General features: G+C 35.9%; 2 protein-coding genes and 2 long non-coding RNA genes across 4 annotated transcripts; all 4 read right to left on the reverse strand.

The window, feature by feature from the left end:
- Positions 1-5,979: 5,979 nt before the first annotated feature.
- Positions 5,980-7,384, reverse strand: LOC306887982. The gene is made up of 3 exons (XR_013785711.1): positions 7,294-7,384; positions 7,071-7,134; positions 5,980-6,852 (listed from the first exon to the last, which is right to left on the reverse strand). It is a non-coding gene; the product is annotated as an uncharacterized lncRNA (long non-coding RNA).
- A 954-nt stretch (positions 7,385-8,338) lies between these two features.
- LOC306888621 lies at positions 8,339-9,562 on the reverse strand. The gene is made up of 3 exons (XR_013785761.1): positions 9,349-9,562; positions 8,858-8,935; positions 8,339-8,746 (listed from the first exon to the last, which is right to left on the reverse strand). It is a non-coding gene; the product is annotated as an uncharacterized lncRNA (long non-coding RNA).
- Positions 9,563-11,791: 2,229 nt separating this feature from the next.
- Positions 11,792-15,859, reverse strand: LOC306888775 (ADP-ribosylation factor 4-like). Its single transcript, XM_079447218.1, has 6 exons — positions 15,675-15,859; positions 14,643-14,723; positions 14,237-14,346; positions 14,061-14,132; positions 13,805-13,930; positions 11,792-12,996 (listed from the first exon to the last, which is right to left on the reverse strand). Exons 1-6 carry the CDS (start codon positions 15,739-15,741, stop codon positions 12,910-12,912), a joined length of 543 nt encoding a protein of 180 aa, XP_079303344.1. The 5' UTR covers positions 15,742-15,859; the 3' UTR covers positions 11,792-12,909.
- Positions 15,860-16,655: 796 nt separating this feature from the next.
- Positions 16,656-20,669, reverse strand: LOC306888431 (ADP-ribosylation factor 4). Its single transcript, XM_079446730.1, has 6 exons — positions 20,429-20,669; positions 20,115-20,195; positions 19,131-19,240; positions 18,839-18,910; positions 18,281-18,406; positions 16,656-18,196 (listed from the first exon to the last, which is right to left on the reverse strand). Exons 1-6 carry the CDS (start codon positions 20,493-20,495, stop codon positions 18,110-18,112), a joined length of 543 nt encoding a protein of 180 aa, XP_079302856.1. The 5' UTR covers positions 20,496-20,669; the 3' UTR covers positions 16,656-18,109.
- Between the last annotated feature and the right edge of the window lie 828 nt (positions 20,670-21,497).

Raw genomic sequence — 21,497 nt, forward strand, 5'->3', positions numbered from 1 at the left:
GCTATTATGTTACTGACGGCAAGTCTATCCTTGGCAACAGACTATTATTGCAGAAACTAAATCAACTTCTTCATCATCATCATCGTCATCGTCCTCCCCTTCATCACTCCCCTCCGCTGAGATCTGTATGGAGGACAAGCATTGTTGCTCAGTTAAATATATGGAGCACAATATTTCAGAGTTGTAACTGAGAATGAATATGGAAGTCACATGAGAGGAGGCAATGTCTCCATCACACTATAATTGGATTGGATTTATGATTGGATATGATAGGTTCATGCGATAAATCCTGCCTCTTGTCAAGTGTGTTCCGCATTCATAAATCAGTCTGAATTAATAAAATGATTATCTGTGAGGAGTTTTTAGTGAGCAATCAGCTGGGTGAAGTCAGATGTACATCTCTATGTCTGTGACCAGTGTTTATGAAGCTTTGATGACTGATGATCACAATAATAATGTAATGTAATAATGTAAAATAAAAATTTTGTCTTATTTTTTCTAATTTACTTGAAGGAAATCTTTTAAGAAAGCTTACCATGCTGATGGTTTGTTGAAAGTTCAGTCCAGTTGAAGAGTAGTGCAACCTCACTCAAGGAGAAGTAGAGCTTCATTCATTATTCAAAAAAAATCACAAGCATATGGTGACCTGCAGCAGCCAATCCGGTGGTGGCTGGTGGAAAATCTAGAGCTTTGCCATATCCGACAATTTCAGCAAACATCCTGGTATGACTTAATGCTAAATGATGAAAGATAAAGAAAACATTAACAGAAGAAAAAAAAATCTAAATCTGGAGACTTAAAACATCTTTGGGAAAATAATTATGTTTTACCAAGTTCTAGATTATATTTGAGGATAATTCTCACAAATCTTTATTTTCCACAAGATTTTTTAAAATGTAAATTCATAATGTATGTATACAGTGCAACAGCAAAAATTGTGAGGAAAAAATAGTGATGAGCACATATATACAGTTTGTTTGCGCATTAATAACTCACATATGGCTAATATATGGCTTTTGTATGTCCCTATAATGGTCTTTACCTTGATTACAATCATCATTGATCAAAATGTTACTAGCAAGACATTTCTCATATGCATTTTACTTAAAGTTTGAATTGTATTTACATAAAATAAAATTGAATTAATAAAAATTCATTTGAAATGGTATAAAATGAAAAATCATGTACTGTAACTTAGTCCGGCAGTCTGTACATACTGTTACATTAAGAATTGAATTGAGGAAGCCTTTTAAATTTGAAGTTATGAAGAACTGAGATGAAATAAAATGTAAAGAAATTCATATAACACATTTAATTTTTCAGTATGAAAACGATACACATTTAGGATATATGCAGAAACGTTAGTTAATATTAACAATCAGTGAAATAAAATGTCAGTCATAGAACTTCTGTTTAATTTATAGAATTATTTATTACAATTTATTGTTTGAAATATTAAAAATAAAAAAATTACGTTTATGAATTAACTAGTGTTGTTTTTGTTAACTAAAACTGAAATTAAATTAATTAAAGCTACATAGAAACAATCACTAAAACCTAAACTAAAATGATAATGAAAACTGAAAATATAAAAATAAAAGCTAATTCAGAATTTTGATAGATAATATAATAGTATGTAAATAATACTAAAATATCATGGAAATAATCTCAAATTTTATGAACCGTAATTTCCCAGAATGCTCTAATTTAGCCCAGAGTTTAAAAAACGTATGTCCAAAAGCTACCTTTAAAATATTAAACTAGAGTTTGGCTCCATCAGGCAAACACAAACACACACACATACACAAAGTTTTTTGTTTGTTTTGTTTTGTTTTTGTTAGTTTATTCGTTTATTTCACAAGATAAAGTTGGGGAGTTATCGTGTAGCTCATCAGAAAGCAATACATTTAGGCAGATGAATGCACAGAAATCCATCTGCATTCATGACATTTCTAAGAACATCATTATAAAACTAAACAGATCACTTGCTAACAATCCCCTCGCTACATAACCAAGAAAATGACGAGTACTCAATAGGATATGATGTCCTTTGATGTTGTGTCACATCTATTGGGCTTCATTTCTGACTAGACCTTAAGGTCCTTTGATAAGGACCTTGTTCTGTATGAGATCATGTCTCATTACAGGTACGTTACCTATGTTGAGTAACTTTTGTGATACAGCACTGCGATAACACCTGTGTGTGAAATTCTGCAGTGTGTCGTATTGTGTATTGTTAGTAAGAAAACTGAACCAGTGGATTCAACCAAGTCAGCACAACCTGCAGAACTGGTGTGCCTGTGAACCCTCTTCTGGTGAACATGTTATCTCGCTCTGATCACGCTCTCTACGGCTGAGCGGCGTTGACGTGGCACCAGAATGAGGTAAAAGAACATCAAAAAAGAAAGAAAAAAAAACTAACAAAACAGTGGGCTTTTACCTCTAACCCTGATCCGCTGCCCCAGAAACCTTCTGCTAGTTTTACTGGAGAGCTATTGGGATCAAGCAGCCATAGTCTGAATATATCTTTACAACAAATACACTTGGGCTTCAAAAGGGCATGACCTCCCTAAATATGTGAGCAACATGCATCCATTAGTACATCTACAAAATGCCCATCCAGCCCATTCTCTGTTTGTATTTTAATGGATTGTTGACTACTGTAGACCTTTTGCAGAAACAATCAGTCCTGCGTTGGAGTCATGTGCGTTGCTCGAAGGCACAATGGTGATTGAGGACGATTGTGATCACAGAAAAAACTGCCTCACATCTTCCAACCTCTGGACCAGCAGCTCTCATCAGGGATCACCTCTCCGTGAACATTTCGTTCTTCTCTCCATGGTTTCTTCAGGGTTGCACAAACAGACAGGAAAGCAGAGCCGTTCTGAAGAAAAGCGATGGTGCTGCCACTGCACAGCGGGAAAGTTGCGAGATCCATCGTTTTCCATGGAGGAATCATGGTCTACGTGTCAAGTTTGCCATGGACACACATGGCGTGGGAGATACTTGGGTTGTGACGTTTGTCACAACTGAAGCTGTGTGGTTGCTTTAGCTGCTGCTGGCATGTATAAGCAATTGCACACAGTTTGTTTGATCCAGCGTGCTATTGGGTCTTTCTCAACACTGGCTGCATCAAGGTCTGGAGCAGTTGTTCACCCTTGGCAGCGGACACTTACTCCAGCACCTCCATCATCTTCATCATCATCGTCGTCATCATCCCCTTCATCACTCCCCTCGGATATGATCTGTTGATGGAGAACAAAAGCTGTTGCTCAAACTCAAACTGTCGACTGTAATAAAATGTTGACTTTATATTTTAACTTATTGAGTTATATTTTTGCTTTGACTCAGTTTCATTTAATTTACTTCGAATATAACATTTTGATGGCGCAATTCTATTTTACTGACCCACGTGGCTTCATCAAGTTTAGTTGGAATATCTTTATAAAAGTAAGGTCAGCCCCAAAGTTAATGTTCATTTATCCTAAGTGTGATGGAGACATTGCCTCCTCTCATGTGACTTCCCTATTCATTCTCAGTTACAACTCTGAAATATTGTGCTCTATATATTTAACTGAGCAACAATGCTTGTCCTCCATACAGATCTCAGCGGAGGGGAGTGATGAAGGGGAGGACGATGACGATGATGATGATGAAGAAGTTGATTTAGTTTCTGCAATAATAGTCTGTTGCCAAGGATAGACTTGCCATCAGTAACATAATAGCAGGCTGGAATGTACAAACTGTACTGTGCTTGTGTTGTGGCTGATGTCACCTTCTGAATGTTATGTTCATGGTAAACCTGACACCATGATTTTTTAAAGAGAATGTTGGATAAATGAACTTATTTTTTTAGTTCAACCAAATATAATAATTCATTATTTTCAGTTGTTCATTGCAACCATATCAAAAGGCAAAGAAAGTAAATATAACATTTATGAAAACACACCTTATACAACACACTTTATTATCAATTGAACAAAGTAACAAAATGACAGACCGAATCTCATTTTAAAACATTTAGTCTTTGTAATTCGAAAGTTTTTGAAAAACAATCCTGTCTGTAGTTTTAAAAATGGATTCAGTAAATATTAAAATAAGAGCAGGTTGCACAATGCAATGATAGCAATGCAAAGAAAACAATGCAATGCATATTTATGAACCTTAAATGTCTTATTTGTTATGCTGTATAGTTATGGGGTGCATTTTCTCATCTAATAAATAGCTACTTGACTAATAAATAAATAAATGGTGATATTTATTTAAGTTATTATTTTATTATCTTACTTGCAGATGACCAATTTATATATAGCAAGTAAGTTTGAGTTATCCACCCATTATTTTCCCTGAGGAAACGCGCACACCCTCTTACATAAACACATTCTCTACAGATGTGGGGTGAACAATAGCCTGAACTTTGAGCTTAAGGTGCCATGCACAAACTAAGAGTTAACTTAAAATACACTATAATTAAACTGTCCGTGTCTCCGCTATAATATGATAGCAGATGCCCTTACCATAGTGTCAGTTACTCCTACAAGACACATTAGTGTATATATATCTTTAAAAGTATGTTATCTGCAGTGACACTTGCAATAACATTATCCATTATCCTCAATCTATCTATCTATAAATCTATCTAAAGCTGAGTTTATATATACATGAAAGATTTAGATGAAGTGATATTTACTGCAGTGTAATAACAAACCTAAAATGTGTGATTCGAAATAGTTGCTGAAATGGAAAAGTTAAAGCTAAGGAGATAATATAATAAAATGATAAACATCATTGCACATCACTTCAAAAAGAGTTTTCACATAAATATGGACTCACACATATCATTAAAAATTGCATACCTGCTAGTTTCCAGCACCAATAATGAATAATAATAATAAAAAAAAACCTTACCATGCTGATGATTTGTTTAAGGTTCAGAGCAGTGGAGTGCAGTTTGTATGAAGTGAATCTTCATCAGTTATTTATACTCTTCCTACAGAAACTGCTCACACCTCCTCAAAGAACACAACTGTGCAGTAGCCAGGCTGCTGCAGACACATTTCCACAGAAACGAAAGTGAAAGTAAAACTTTACTTGTGAGGGATTTCAGATGTTCTCAATTATATCATTTATCATGAAACAAATTAGTACAAAAGTACAAAAGTACAAAAGTTTAAGCTATATTATAATGTACGATAAGGAAAGATAGCCTTGTTAAAATGGAATGACAGCGACACATGAGGAAGTTTTGATCATGTTTGGCCTCTTGGTTATACTTTTGTCAAATCTATGCAATGCTTTTGATTGTTTTGTATATTTTATACTTCTGGTAACAATTTCATTTGTTCACATTCGTAAAGGACATAAGTTACATAACATGAACTATAAGTGAAGTGAAGTGACATACTGCCAAGTATGGTGACCCATACTCGGAATTCGTGCTCTGCATTTAACCCATCCAACGTGCACACACACAGCAGTGAACACACACACACAACAGTGAACACACACACACCGTGAACACACACCCGGAGCAGTGGGCAGCCATTTATGCTGCGGCGCCCGGGGAGCAGTTGGGGGTTCGGTGCCTTGCTCAAGGGCACCTCAGTCGTGGTATTGAGGGTGGAGAGAGCGCTGGACATTCACTCCCCCCACCTACAATCCCTGCCGGCCCGAGACTCGAACCCGCAACCTTTGGATTACGAGTCCGACTCTCTAACCATTAGGCCACGACTTCCCATTAGGCCACGACTTCTCTATAAGTGATAAATACTTCTAAAACATTTATTAATCCCAGTTGTTTGTTTGTGTTTAATGCCATGCCAGCTTCTGTGACTACTTTCATGGTGAGAAAATGTATGACTGAATTATATTAATCCTAGTTAATGTCAATTTCAGTATTAAAATCAAGAGTTATGAAAACTTCAGATGCAAAAACCTGTCAGCCTGAGATTCTTTTTCTCTTTCTTTTCTTTTTTCTTTAAATGAGCATTTTGTTTAGGTTCAGTAGTTTCACTTTAATGGCAATGAAAAATATATTAGTAAGTTATTGAATTTTCAAAAAATGCCTGATAAAAAAGATTTTTCAAAGAAAAATCGGAACTTCGAAACACGGACTTGCATCTTAAGTCTTCATATGTTATTATTTTTTAATCTAACATGGACAGTTGTACTTCTATTAACTAACGCAAACAAAGATTAATAAACACTGTAACAAATGTATTGCTTATTGTTAATTAATGGAACCTCATTGTAAAGTGTTACCATACTTATATATAGTTTGATTTATTTTTTATTTCCTATTTTCATACAGAATCTAAACAATCTCATAGTGGCCTATGTAAGAAGTGCTATGGTTAGTAAACTCATCATCAATCATTGACAGATAAACAAAAATAAACACAGCACAATATAATTTTTTTCTTGTTTTTATTTCTTTTTCATTTTTTTCCAAATTCTGTTCCGGGGCTCTTTGTTTCCCAGTTCTGCCCCGGAAAAACTGAACCAAGCAATGCAGAAACCAAAGGTTTCATCAAAATTTCACTTCTTCACATTTATTCATTTCACGTTTACATTTGTAGCATTATTCAGGAGTCAGCAACATGTTAAAGAGATTTCTTGGTTCACTTTTAGTATCACATGCATTGGTTTTTGTTGTGGTCGGTTTTTGTTTTTCATAGCAGTTGTCAGAGACTTGAGGCTTTGCGTGTTGATTGTCAGGCATCACACAGTGTTAGCCTCTGCGCATCTGGACAGCAGCACCAAACAAATGGGTTTCCCCTCTGAATGGCACTGGGCCAGATGACCCTGCCCCTGGCAGCAAGGATTTACATAAACTCCGCCTCCTTCATGATGCTAGAACAAACAACAAAACCATTCAGCTACAGGAAGTGCAGAGGGTGTCAAATATCAATTATATAGCAACTGTATAACCATATAACTTATTAAAAAACAATATTACCAAATAATGCATTTGAATGACATCATTGGATATAACATTGTGTGGTTTATTTTTAGTTCCCTGTCTTTACAGTAGCTCAAAAAAAAGTCTGAAAAACATTTGATGTACTCACACATTAGTGCTACAAGACCAGTCAAGTTTCCACGGCATCTCCCACAGAGGAAACACCATAAAACCTGTAAAGATATGATTCAGTTTCCAGATTACACAGTGACAAACCACCAAAATCATTTAATTGCGATGACAGAAAACACGTTTAGGGAATATGTTTTTCTAATAATAATAATAATAATCATGATAATAATAATAATTGTGAGATATTTTCTCTATCTTACCTTGTTGATCTGGCAGCAGAAGGTTCTGGAAAGGACAGATCAGTGTGTCTCTCTGTAATTTATACTGGTACTCTGTTCCCGCCCTCAATCTGTGATCAGCTGTTGCCCTTGTTTCCCTAAGTTTCATTTTCTCAGTAAGTTTCTGTCTTCTGTCGGCCCATCCCTCTACAGGAAGGCTTTGTTGTTGTTTCTTAGTGAATGACACAGCATTTTTCTTTAAGCCTTTTAAAATGAATCTAACTCACTTTTACCCGTGTTGTTTCTGACCAGTTGTTTTGCATCCATTTATATGTTCCAAAATTTCATTTTACTCTAAACATTATTTGAGAATATTGAAAATTGGGGCTGGTAAAAATGCCCTCCTTAACACCTATTTCCCAAACATTACTACACAGAGGACTGAAAGTTCACATATACTATATTAATAATCATGGTAACATCATAAAGTTATATTTGTCATTTTTAGCATGCATGAATAATGAAGACTACTTCTACATTTAATCTTAATTTTTACATTTACTAATTTAAAATGTAAAGTTGTATCTGTTAACATAAGTTAAAGCACTAAAAACTAATATGAATTCACAACAGAGATTAATAAATGCTGTAAAAGTGTATTGCTTATTGTTAGCTCACTATTAATGTAATAACTGATGTCAAACAAAACTTCATTGTTTTGTGTTGTATTGCTTTGTTATTTTAGCCTTTTCTTCGGCAGGGTTTCTGGTTGCACCAGGTTTTGTTTAATTTGGACACAGAATAAGCAAGTTATGTTTGATTCTGCTATTGCTCTTTGTTTATCGGTCCTTATTGAGCAGGGAGGATATCATGGAGGAATAATGAAGGATAATGTTCATGAATTTGGATGATAGCAGTTCATCCAAAACTGAAAGTTACCATGTCCTACCAATCCTTTATGAATGTATTTCTTCTGTGAAACACAAAAGAAGATTTTGGGAAATAAAATGGAAGTTATACTTTTAAAATATATCCCGTTTACCCTGTTATTAGTGTTAAAACGTGTTCCATATAAAACAGACATTAGTTTCAGTTTCAGGTTTTTCCATTTTTATTGATTTTTCTGGAAAGAGATGCGCTCAGCCTTCATAAAATAAAACATAAATTAAAAAAACTGGTTGTTTTTACAGCAGGCCATCCCCATAGCCTGCTAACCAAGCAACAGACAACCAGAAGCCGACCAAAGGGAAAAATAAGGGGGGTTAAGGGTAGTAGTCGGCTTCAGTTTTCTTGTGTGTGTTCAGTTTTCTTTTTTTGGTTGCTTCTAGTTTTCTGGTGCTTCGTCAGCGGGTCATAGACCTGGCGCTGTTCACTGCAGGTCCACTGGACCCCGGCCAGAGATCCAGTGTTGCCAGAGAATGCACTAGAACAGGGCAGCGGACCCGAGTGCCCGAATCCCTTGGCAGTTGGGTTCTCCTCCTCTCCTCCTCAAAATCTAAACATGAAATGATCACATTATTATATCTAAACTTCAGAGATACAGGACTGATCTAATAATAATTATTATTATTATCATCATTAATAATTCAATGTGAAAGATACTTACAAAATAATAAATGCAAGCATGGAAAGAGATCCTTAGGCAGCGTGACGTCTCAACTCGTGTGCAGTTATCTAGTGGCAGCTAAAATTGACAGGAATTGAAAAAAAAATAACATTAATATAATCGATTATTAACAGACTCAAAACTACCTATACAATTCTGCAAAAACAAATCGCAATATAATCCCCCAGATAAATCTGCGCACATAATGATGGAGAATTTATCTAAGTAGGAAATGTTTTTTCTATTTAATCAGATGAGACTACAGTAAAACAGCAGGTCTAAATCTCTTTAGTTTGCTGACAAGTATGCATTGTACATTTTATTTGACAAATGGGTGGGGGAGGTTTTATTCATTATAGGCTACGTTACACAAGCACAACTTCCTTGTTGCATAGCCAGCAAAGAGATCACAGAAAATTATTATTTTTATAAAAGTATGTGATTATTATTTCTGTGAGTTTTACAAAGCATATATAGACAAGATCACTCACCAGACTGCACACTAGATCACAGCATACAAGCAGACCATCTCCGCTCCGTCTCAGATAAGAGTCTGCAGAATAGAAAGGGCCAACCTCTGCTTCCTCTCGCTTAAAGACTCTACATTTCCTCAATACATTCCTCTCTCCTCATCAGTTTCGGTTCGTCAGTAAAGAGAAAGCTACAGCAGTGACTTGTCTAAAGACATTTTTATTTTGATGTTATACTTCACAGAAAACAGGGAGAGTGTTTTATTGAGTTGTTAAAAGAGGAAGGGCAAAGTGTAGTGTATGAAAACTACGTCAAATATTGCTGACAAAAAACACAAAGTGCAAAGTTTCAAAACAGCAAATAATAAAATAACCCATAAACAACTCAATAAATGCTCTCCCTGTTTTCTGTGAAGTATAATGACAGTATAAAAAAAAACTATATGAATTACTCTTTGGAATTTTTTGGCCTATAAACACTAAAAAATGTCTGCAGTTGCCTTTACATCTGCTACAATATTAATCTGGTTAAAACTTTACAATAAGTTTCCTTTTGTAAACAATTTTAGTTGACATGAATTAATGGAATTGTATCAAAACAACAGGGCTTCGGGTTAAACATGCAGATGATCTCATTATCAAGTGTCTTTGTCTCAAGAATCGAGGAAGTAAGAAAGTAACCATTTTAGAAAGCTCCTCTGCAGATTCTACCATCACTCTCTCTGTTATTGCATTCATTTCATGGACCATCATTTCTCAGAATGCTTCAATGAAGCCAAACATGACACAAAATTCGGAAATAATTCACCTAAAGAATTAGAACAACACACAAAATATATATTTCTCAACATACTTCATTTGGGGATTAACATTTACATTAAAAAGCGGTAAATTTAGAAAGATGTCAAATCTGCACAACATTAGTGTCTCTATAGATCTAAATGTCCTTTGATCTGGATCATGTTCTGTATGAGATCATTTCTTCTTATAGGTACTGTAAGGCACTCAATAATGTGTAACTTTTGTTCAACTGTAATAACTCCTGTATGTGGGAATCAGTGGTGTGTCATATTGTGTAGTGTTAGTAAGTGAAGTGAAGGAATCACCAGGGGGCCCCCTTGCTCTTGAAGATGTTTTCATTTTAGTTTTGCTTTTGAATTTGGCCAGCGGTTATGAAAACATGAATGATCATTTCTTTTAATGCGGTGCACTGTCACCCTCTCTAGGTAAAAAAATCAGTCAAATCATGTAACGTGAATGTCGTACAATGTCTTGTGCGACAAAAAAAACCCGAGCCGCGGAAGAGATACCGTTTCGATTGGAGACGGAGTGAAACTGACAAATGCGTTTCATCCTTTCTTTCATCCCAAGATCACCAAATGGGATTGCAGTTGATAACAATGTTGCAGTTTATAAACTTTGTACTCAGAAAATGTATCTGAATGACATTTATAAATGTACATTTAACTGGTGCCTCCTGTAATTTATTTGGATAGATCTTGTCCTGGAAATTCCTGAAATGATCTCCGCACCCAAATCTAATGATGATTGATAAAAGACAAACACACGCAACAGGGCGGCTCCTGTGCTATCTGTGATGTTTACAACTGTGGCTGTGAATGGTGACATAACTGTTCTTAGTAAGTTTCTGATTGCATGCACCATACTTTCTTCGCTGTTTTTATGACTTGTACACTTTATAGATAGGGATGGGCAGAGTACATCATATTATTTAAGCCCTTTACCAAATTTGGCAAAGAGCTCACTTTCTCTGCTTCTCAAAAATGTACAATAGCTCATGTAATTACACAATGCAAGTAGTTTGAGTACAAACACCACTCAGTATGCATATGTATGTATATATACACATATACAGTATATGCACGCACTTTAAACAGAAACATTTATAGAGGTAATCGTTTAGTTATTTAACTGTAGTAATTAAAGGGGCAGTGGCCTAATGGATAGAGAGTTGGACTTGTAACCTGAAGGTCGTGGGTTCGAGTCTCAGGTCCAGCAGGGATTGTAGGTGGGGGAGTGAATAACCAACACTCTCTCCACCCTCAATACCACGACTGAGGTGAGACCCTTGAGCAAGGCACCGAACCCCCAACTGCTCCCCGGGCGGCGCAGCATTGGCTGCCCACTGCTCCGGGTGCGTGTTCACTACTGTGTGTACACTTGGATGGGTTAAATGCAGAACACAAATTCCGAGTATGGGTCACCATACTTGGCCACACACCACTTCCCTTTCCTTCCCTTTAAGGTACTGCTCAGTTGACTGGAGTTTTTAATTCCAGGTGCCATCTGCTGGACTGATGCAGTAATGCAGCTTAGAATTTAGTACAACTGAGACATTTTCTGATTTGTCTGTCATTGAAAAATTATAAGCATTCACTTTTGATTTGGTGAAAACACAAATCAATGACTATTTTCACTCCCAAAAAGTGGGACACATGAACTTAAAGTCTGCAATTAAGGAGCAAAATAGATTTATCACATTCAACACAATGATAAGTTCATGATTACGTTTTATTCTAAAACAATATGATACATATAATACACAAACAAATTTGTCATGATAATAGGGTAAAATAGATTGTATCTGTTACACATCAGTTTAGGAAAGCAAACCATTTCAACCAGACATGGAATTCATCAACACATTAAACCTGCATTCAGCAGTCAAATTCAGACACAGACAATGATAAGCTCAAGAAACACGCCTGAGCAAAACATTTCACATGGCATGACAAACATAAAACACGTCAATCAATTTCAGCTTTAAATTATAATGGAAAGAACTTTATTGTGTCGTTGTGGCTAAAGAACATCACGTTCCCTTTGACTCTGACCCACAGCAAAACCAGTGTTCTGGGTCTCAAACATTTGCCATACACAGCAATGGCTTGTGTGGAAAAACTAACCTAATAAAAGAAACTTAACCTTTTCATGCCACTCATGCCATGTGCTGCTGATGAGGGGAATTTAAACCAAGACCCAGAAGCTGTAAACTCATGCAGACAAGGATAATGTTTAGAAGGACCACAGGACTCCACGCCACAACAGTGGATAATGCAATGTAACAAACTTTAGAGCTTGCATATCTATAAGACGGAACAGGCATGGCTTTGATTCGCCAAACGACTCCACAAGTAAAGTCCAGTTCTGAAATATTACTAACCCCAGAGATTCTCCAGTGAGCTTGACAACAAATTCTCAGATGAACGAGGTTGATCAGACTAAAGCAAAACCAATAACCCTGCTCACTGATCAGGGACTCCAGTGTTTTTGGTTTTGCATGAGGACTTTCTGAGAAACTGAAAAAGCCATAGCGAAGGAAGGTCCTTCAAAACATTTTTCCTCTCGCAAAAAAATGGATTTAAAACAAAAATGAAATAAGAAAAGAAATAGATAGCCTTGGGCAAAGAAATATACTGTAGAAAAGGAAAGCTAAGACAGGCACAGAGTGTTTGATGGTTTCTCCCCAGTTTCCAGTTGTGTCACACACTTAAAAATTCTAAGAGGAGTCTCTAGCCTTTCCATTGGTTCATACGCACCATCTCACCCCTAACAGCCTCACTAGTGTTTGGAGAGCTCGTTGGATAACCAGTCCAGTCCTTCATAGAGTCCAGTGCCCTGTGTAGCGCAGGTCGCTTGGACATACCACTGCAAGAAGCCCAGACAGAAAAAAAAATATCAACCAAAATAAAATGCAAAGCAGACCACACTCCATTCACAAAGTATGTTAGAAAAAATGTACAATGCTGTCACTGGGGCGATACCTTAAAGTAAAATATCTAAAAGGTAAATCTTTGTACCTTATTTAACCCTAAATGCTGCATATTAGTATCTTCTACAACCCCAGTAACAGGTTTGAACCTTTTTTTTCCTGAGTGAACATGCACTTTAATATTTAGATTTCAATCACTCTTAAGAAATAATTGATAGTAGCAGTGGTTTTGTCTGGCATATTTACTACTGTTCAAGAGTTTAGTGTTGGGAAGTTTCTATTTTTTTATTCTTTGAAACAGATTAATACTTTTATTTAACAGGAATGCATTAAAATGGATGAAAAGTGACAGTTAAGTCTATTTTATTATTCAATATTCAATTCAAAATCTCTCCACAAAACTATTAAGCAGCACAACTGTTTTCAACAATAATAATAATAATAAGATAATAAGATAAATGCTTTTTGAGCAACAAATCAGCATATTAGAAGAATTTCTGAAGGTCATGTGACACTGAAGACTGGAGTAATGATGTTGAAAATTCAGCTTTGCATCACAGGAATAAATTACGTTTTAAAACATACCCAAATAGAAAACAGTTATTTTAAATTGTAAAAATATTTCAAAATATTACTGTTTTAATTGTGTTGTTGATCAACTAAATGCAGCTTTACATAAGAGACTAATTAAAAAAAAAAAAAAAAAATCAATCTTAGAGAGTAGGTAGTGCATGCTGGTGTTACCGTTCTACTGCGTAGACTCTGCAGCCCAAGTTTGTCTGTGAGTTCACTGACAGCCATGGCGTTAGGCAGATCCTGTTTGTTTGCGAAAACCAGCAGCACGGCATCCCTCAGTTCATCTTCTTGCAACTGCAGATACGCACAGGAAAAGACACAGATGAGGCAACTCAACCAGATTAAGCAAACAAAACACTTCCGCAAATGTCCTGATTCATTGCACCTAGTTGCCATTTGAGAAGATCACAATTATATATGCTACCATTTTAGAAAGCTCCTCTGCAGATTCTGCCACTCTCTCTCTGTCATTACTGTCCACCACAAAGATCAGACCCTGGGACAAAGGGAAAAACAGAAAGAGCTATGAGTCTCTGCAAGGACTATAATAAGTATGTGCACCCTCATGTTATTTTGTATGAATACACATCAAGATCTTACCTGTGTGTTCTGAAAATAGTGCCTCCAGAGAGGACGAATCTTATCCTGGCCACCAACATCCCACACGGTGAAGCAGATGTTCTTGTATTCAACAGTCTCTACATTAAAACCTGCCCAAAAGAAATGCAGTGACATACAATACATTAGGTGGAATAGTTCTGCTTTTTAAGGAAACACTGGCTGAATGTTGTGGTGCAAGACAGGACACTCAGGCAATCACTGAAGCCACATGTATGATGACAGCCAGTGGACATAAAAGCCGACAAGTACAACAATTTCATAAAAATTCCCCAGGAGATGATGGGATACTCATATGACTGAAAGCACAACAAGACAATGACCTCAATCTACCCATGAGAACTACTTTGAGATCATAGTCAAATCAAAAACAGTCCTGTCCTCTTACCTATGGTTGGAATGGTGGTCACAATTTCTCCTAGTTTGAGTTTGTACAGTATTGTGGTTTTCCCGGCAGCATCCAGCCCCACTGTAAAACAGCAAGGATTCATGATGAGAATAAGGTATCTAAATATATAAGACATTAACTGCTGTCACCTCTCCAAAAAAAAAAAACACAACGAAGAGCTCATGTCTTTAACTGCACTGTACTATTCTAGTACACATACTTCACTAGAATACATGTACTACAACCAAATTACTCTATAGCATACTACTTTATGTACTATAATAAACTAGAGCATAATTTAGTTATGTGCTGTTCTGTATTACTTAGCACTCTACAAAGTGAACAGTAGAACAGTACTGTACTAAATAAATACTATAATCCACAGTATACCATTTAAAATAGTAAATATGTGCTTTCATTCAACATTATACAATTATACATGCAAAAATAAAACAGAAAAATAACTATCAAAAATCAAATCAGGTAAAGAAAATATCAAATAAATACTCTTTTAAAGTCTTTATTTATTTGAAGTCTTATTCAAATAGTCTCTAATACTATGTAAACTGTACAGTCTTCAGTCGACAAAACCACACAGTTCAGTTTTTATTAGTAAACTTGCATTTATGAACGTCAAAATAATTTATAATAATTAAATAGTAGTGTTATTACATTTAAAATATTCAGTGAAGCCAAAAAGTACATAACAGTGAAAGAGGTCATTGATAAATAAACGCGATTAGACAGTACAGTATACTAGAATTTAATATATACGTCACTCGAATATAATAAACGGTCAGTGGCTAATCTGCTCATGAACTGCCTTGAAATTATTTACCAAATTCATTTATTCAAAAATTTAGCAGGTAAATAAACGCGCAGGTGAGTTAGCTCTTTCTCTACAAGGTAAAGACAATCATACTTTGAAGTAAAGCAAGGAAATCAGTTATAGTTTTTGTATTTTAGCTGTTATATTTCGGAGAAAAGTTGGCTAACGCCGCTAGCTTAGCTAGCACGAGACTCAACACTCACCCATGAGAATTCTCATCTGTTTCTTCCCAAACAGCCTACTGAAGATCGATGAGATGGTCAGACCCATGATGAAGGACACAAATGACCTATAACTACGGGATTAATCCTAATGTCCAAAGTGTTTTCGGTGTGATGCTCGTCGGCTCTGCGCTTGCGTAATGCCACGTCACGGCCGCCGTGGAAGAAATGACGAAATGCCACTTCCGGCGAGTTTTTCCATAATTACAGATTTTTGAACAGATGAAAACAGCTTATAATTATACAAGCAGGTTCACATACTGTTCAAAATTACTTAATAATAATAATAATGATGGTAACAATAAGCAGCATGGGCTTGTAATATTCCACGCTGGTTTTAGTTGTAATACAAGCTGTCTTTATGAAAATCGAAGGATTAAAGATACGAGGAAGTACTTTGGTTCTTGGGCTTCAGAGTTATAAATATTTAAAAAGTTGGCTTCTTGACAGCCATTATTCTTTTGACTTCGTAAAGTATACATCCTAGTGGTGCCAGAATAATTAGTTCATTTACAATAATGTTTTAGAATCACATCCAGAAGCTTTTAAATAAAGCATCTTGACACTATCAGCAGTTTGTGAAATGTACCGTTGATCTAGAACGATTGAGCTATAGGCCAGTGCCAACATATATGTTCTAATGTTTATTACAAATGGACAATGTCATTTATATTGTAATTTTGTGAAATGCAAATCTCCCCTACTGGATAAATATGATCAGCAGTTTAGTATGATCGTGTATGTAGTGAATAATGCAGTTAAAATCCAGAAGGCACTAGAACTGGATTGTACATTTAAATGTCCTTCTCATATATTCAGTACACTATGTGGGATTTTATTTTACAAAACACCAGGCAGCTAATTTGCCATTTACACATTAATGTACATGAACATATAGAGTCAACCACACTATTCTGTCATAGTGAGGTAATCGCTGTCATTACTCATTACATTACAAAAGTACCAAATTTATTATTTTATTTGGATTCATCTATGCATACTTGCAATAAGATATCTCTGTATTTTTCAGATGTTCATGAAACAACAAAAAGGAGGTGCAATTAATTGATCATGTCTATGGCGTCTTATTTAAGTTAATTTATTAATAACATGCATCTCAGTGGTAGCTCTCATATACATGACACCCCATTACAATACAAACCTGCAGATTAAACTATTGTAATGGTGTTTAAAGAAATAAATAAAAGCCAAAAATAAAAATGTCCTAAAATTTCCCCTTCAGGCCTTCCAAGATATAGATGTTAAGAGGTCTTAATTATGGATTTCTTTCTCAGAGGTGTGTCACCAGAGTATATCGATGAAAAAAAACCTGCATACGATATATCAATTTAGTTTTTATCAGATCTTTATTTTCTCACAGGGGTAGACCTTGTGGCACAGTTTGAGCAAGAGTAGGGCATTTGCCGCAGTAGGGAAGTGTACAAGATCAGAAAATCTTGCTCAGGAAATGAGGACCTTATTGGTGTACTGGAGTGCCCCATACAAAATTCTCACTTAATGACCCTTAATTACCGATATTAAAGGTGCCAGCATACATACATACATCCGTTTGACATGAAAAGAGAATAGAAACATGGAGCAGACTGAAGAAACAATTCATCCCGGTCCAAACCACCACATCCATCCCACCTCAGAAAAATCAGGCAAGGTACTATGATATGTTCAAATGCTTTCAACTAAACTTAAATATACTTAAATATTGTTCAATGGAGGTATTTAACATCAAAGGTGGTTAGAGATCATTGGGCTAATCAATCATGTATGACTCCATATTGCTGTCAATACTTCATGTACCATTTTGTTCCAAAGAATCTGTTGGTGGCAAAGTCCCTGAACCAAGACTTCTGCAACAAAAGTTAATGTGTAGCTTTGCAAAACAACCCCTGGAATGAAATTAAGTACCATGAAATGGAATGTTCATGGAGTGGCGAATCCTGCGACTCACTTGTCAAGTTAGGCAGCACTGCAACAGGGATCTTGGAGTGAGCGTCAATGCACAATGGCTTCTTCCTGGCATTTACTCGCTCTTAAGCTACAACTACTCAAAACTTGCACGAGAGGGACGCCTCGACCTGGAATTCCTCCCAAACTTCCTTTCCGTTGTGCCATAATGCTCTCACAGTTAACAAGCAAACGTGCAATTTAAGCATTTTCTTACAGACGTGGAAAACAATCAGATTTGTAAGGGAAAAAATTAAAAGAACATTAGTAGGAATTCAGCATAGAAAAAGACAGATAAGATAGATTAGACATGATGCTGAACATTTGATAGCTCCTCCACACACACATACACACACACACACTCACTCACTCAAGTTCTTCAAGACAGAGTCTATCAACCCACATACTCTGTCTTTCTAAAGTTCACACGCATCTCGCTAATATGAGCAGGCACACTAGCGTTTGGAGAGCTCGTTTGATAACCAGTCCAGTCCTTCATAGAGTCCGGTGCCTTGTGTAGCGCAGGTCGCTTGAACGTACCACTGTGGAAACAGACAACAGACACTCAGAATGCAGTTGATGTTTAAGCAAGTGCATGTTGGAGTCAATTGAGTAAGTGCATGTACCGTTCTACTGCGTAGACTCTGCAGCCCAAGTTTGTCTGTGAGTTCACTGACAGCCATGGCGTTAGGCAGATCCTGTTTGTTTGCGAAAACCAGCAGCACGGCGTCCCTCAGTTCATCTTCTTGCAACTGTAGAAATGAAAAAACATTGATAAAAATATTGAATCCAGCATTTGGTCATAATATAGCATAAGAAATAAGCTAATTTTGTATGCTTGTCACTTCTGAAACCCTTTTTCACTTTTTTGGTTTTTGGAAACCTCATGTGTGAGCAAAGTCAGTAAACAATAACATTAACTAGTATTTTCGGGATGCTAGTCAAAATGACCAGAACACAAGAGGGTTAAAAGCACAAGCATAACACAAGTGTAACAAGCGTCACAAACATATTACATGGGTTTTTCTCTAGATTCTTTGGTAAGAAGGTCTCCACCAAGTACAAATGCAAATGTGAAGAAATTTTGTAACATGATCTCAATTTAGGTCACTGAGGGTGACAGGTTTTTGAGTGTTATACAGATTGTATGTTAAATTGAATGCTGAAAACAGAGCAATTCTTACCATTTTAGAAAGCTCTTCAGCAGATTCGGCCACTCTCTCTCTGTCATTGCTGTCCACCACAAAGATCAGACCCTGAGGACAAAGGAATAAAAAAATAGCATTAAAATGCTTCAAATTAATAATGACCACAAATGCACCTGAGTTTTAAAAGATCACAATACATCCCAATTTTAGGATGCTCAAATAGCATAATTCCTGTAACTGATCTATTATAAGTTGCTTTGAATAAATGCATCCAGAAACAGCTAAGTGGCACTTTGGCCAGCAAAACGTCTTTAAATAAAGACCATACCTGTGTGTTCTGAAAATAGTGTCTCCAGAGAGGACGAATCTTGTCCTGACCGCCGACATCCCACACGGTGAAGCAGATGTTCTTGTATTCAACAGTCTCTACATTAAAACCTGTCCATGAGCAAAAATAAATAAATTCAAGAACACTTTACTCAAGGTGCATTATAATATAAAGATATATTTGATTGGCTACAATGAGATTTGTAATACACATATCAGCCAGTCCATTTCCCTGGCTTATGTTTGGCTGTTAAGAGATTATCAGATGATGACAGTGTCTAATAGACCCTTTGGTCCCTCGGTTACTGTAGTTCACTATGAAACATAGTTTTACCATAATGTCAATTATGATAATTTGGCAGAGAGTGACAGTTGCTAATATAGGATTGGTCAGTGATGTTTTTTAAGGTGGGGCTTAGTGGTAAATTAACAGTAGAAGCCATCCAGCCTTATGTCAGCTCCAACATCTACTGTCAACGAATAAAATATTTTATTTTGATACATTTTGAATAAAAATAAAAAATGTAAGTAATTTTATTGCATATGCTCATTATGCTGTCAATAAATGATCAATGCTAAAAACACTTTCTGAAGGATCGTGTCACACTCATTCATCACAGGAATAAATTACATTTTAAAACATATCGAAAATATATAGTAAAATTGAAAAGTTACTTTAAATTTTAATATTTCACAATTCTGTTTTTACTGTAATTTTGGCAACAACAAAAAAAATGCAGCCTTGGTGGGCAAAAGCATAAAAAAACGCAATTATTCCAAACTTTTGACCACCAGTGTACATATATATTACATATATAGTCACAAAAAAAAAAAAAAAACATTATTTCAGTTGTAACATAAAAGACACTGGTTATCAAAATTAAGATTTAATAACGAGCTCCTTCTTTTTAAATGAAAAACTTAACATTGTGAAAGCGTGAGTAGAAAATGAGGAACAATCATAGTTATGATGGTGTAATCTCACCTATAGTAGGGATAGTGGTCACAATCTCTCCCAGCTTTAGCTTGTAAAGTATTGTGGTTTTACCTGCAGCGTCCAACCCCACTGAAAAATAAAACACCTTCAGCTGTCAAACTCATTACAGCCGTGACTTATTCTGTTCTTACAAGCTCTATCTGAAGCTAGCATGCTAACATTAGCCACTGCCCAAGAACTATCACAGTTCAATTTCAATGGGTACATTAATAATAAAAATTATTTCATCTTACACTCAAATATTATCCCTTTTGTCTTAAAAATGAAGATTTACCACAGAAATACATCAGGAAGACACTCACCCATCAGTATTCTCATCTGTTTCTTGCCGAAAAGTCTCCCAAAGAGCGATGAGATGGTCAGACCCATGATGACTTTAAAAGAAACACCTAAACCCTAACAATAGGCGAAACAGTAAAGAAAATGTGAGAATGTATTTGAATGAATATCGGTCTCTTTGTGCTCAGTGTCTCGCGGTCGCTTGACGCGTTGCCACGTAAGAAGAGGAGCCACCGTGGAAGACTTGGCGTCACTTCCTGCTGCAATCGCACTCCGGGCAGTGATGTCATAATTATTCATAACTTCCGATATTTTCTGAAACGCTCACGTGCTTTTTATTGCCTGATGACAACAGTGAATAAACTAAATTAACATTATTCTCAGTTCTGTGAAATTGAATCTTGTTTATATACATATATATATTTTTTTTATTAAGCAAAAAACATCTAAATTCGTTCGCTCATTCTTTTATATTGTTGTTGTTGTTATGTCAAATGAAAAACATATATATTTTACATTAGTATTTTAATTAATTAATTAATTATTTATTACTTATTTGTATTGTTGGTTTTCATTTTACAGCAATCAAGCTGATGTGATATTGTATTGTATTGTATTGTTTGTGACTGAATATTGTAATGTTGTAACAACATCCTGCCAAGGGACTGCAGATGCAAATGAGCTTTATAGCTAACTCCTGTTAAATAAATGAAAAAAAAATATGATTTTTATAATATTATGTCCCTTTCACCCAAAAAAAAGGTGATGCCAAAATATATTTCGGTTTTATTTTCTCTCTCAGTTCAATAATAGCACATTCGTTTTTGACCAGTAGAGGGCATTGTATACTAATTTTGGGTCCGAGTTTTTGCAAGACTTCAACACACACACACACACACACACACAAGCGTTGATTTTTATGTTGTAGAGGTGACACATAGGACTACCACACAACACCTGAACAAGCTCAGTAAGGTAAAACATCCACAGTTTTACCTGCAAAAATACATGGTTATGAAAGAAATGAGAGGAGAGCAGCTGCGCCAGTACAGGTGAGACAGGTATAAAATGTGTTGGGCCTTGTAAATATGC

Source organism: Barbus barbus, assembly GCF_936440315.1.
Source record: "Barbus barbus genome assembly, chromosome: 22".
NCBI lineage: Eukaryota > Metazoa > Chordata > Actinopteri > Cypriniformes > Cyprinidae > Barbus > Barbus barbus.

Coding starts and splice junctions, on each gene's coding strand:
- LOC306888775 (XM_079447218.1), bottom strand. CDS start 15,741: ATGGGTCTGACCATCTCATCGATCTTCAGTAGGCTGTTTGGGAAGAAA. Junction 14,724..15,674: donor ACAGATGAGAATTCTCATGG/GTGAGTGTTGAG, acceptor GCTGTTTTACAG/TGGGGCTGGATGCTGCCGGG. Junction 12,997..13,804: donor AGAGTCTACGCAGTAGAACG/GTAACACCAGCA, acceptor GGCTTCTTGCAG/TGGTATGTCCAAGCGACCTG.
- LOC306888431 (XM_079446730.1), bottom strand. CDS start 20,495: ATGGGTCTGACCATCTCATCGCTCTTTGGGAGACTTTTCGGCAAGAAA. Junction 20,196..20,428: donor ACAGATGAGAATACTGATGG/GTGAGTGTCTTC, acceptor TTTATTTTTCAG/TGGGGTTGGACGCTGCAGGT. Junction 18,197..18,280: donor AGAGTCTACGCAGTAGAACG/GTACATGCACTT, acceptor CTGTTTCCACAG/TGGTACGTTCAAGCGACCTG.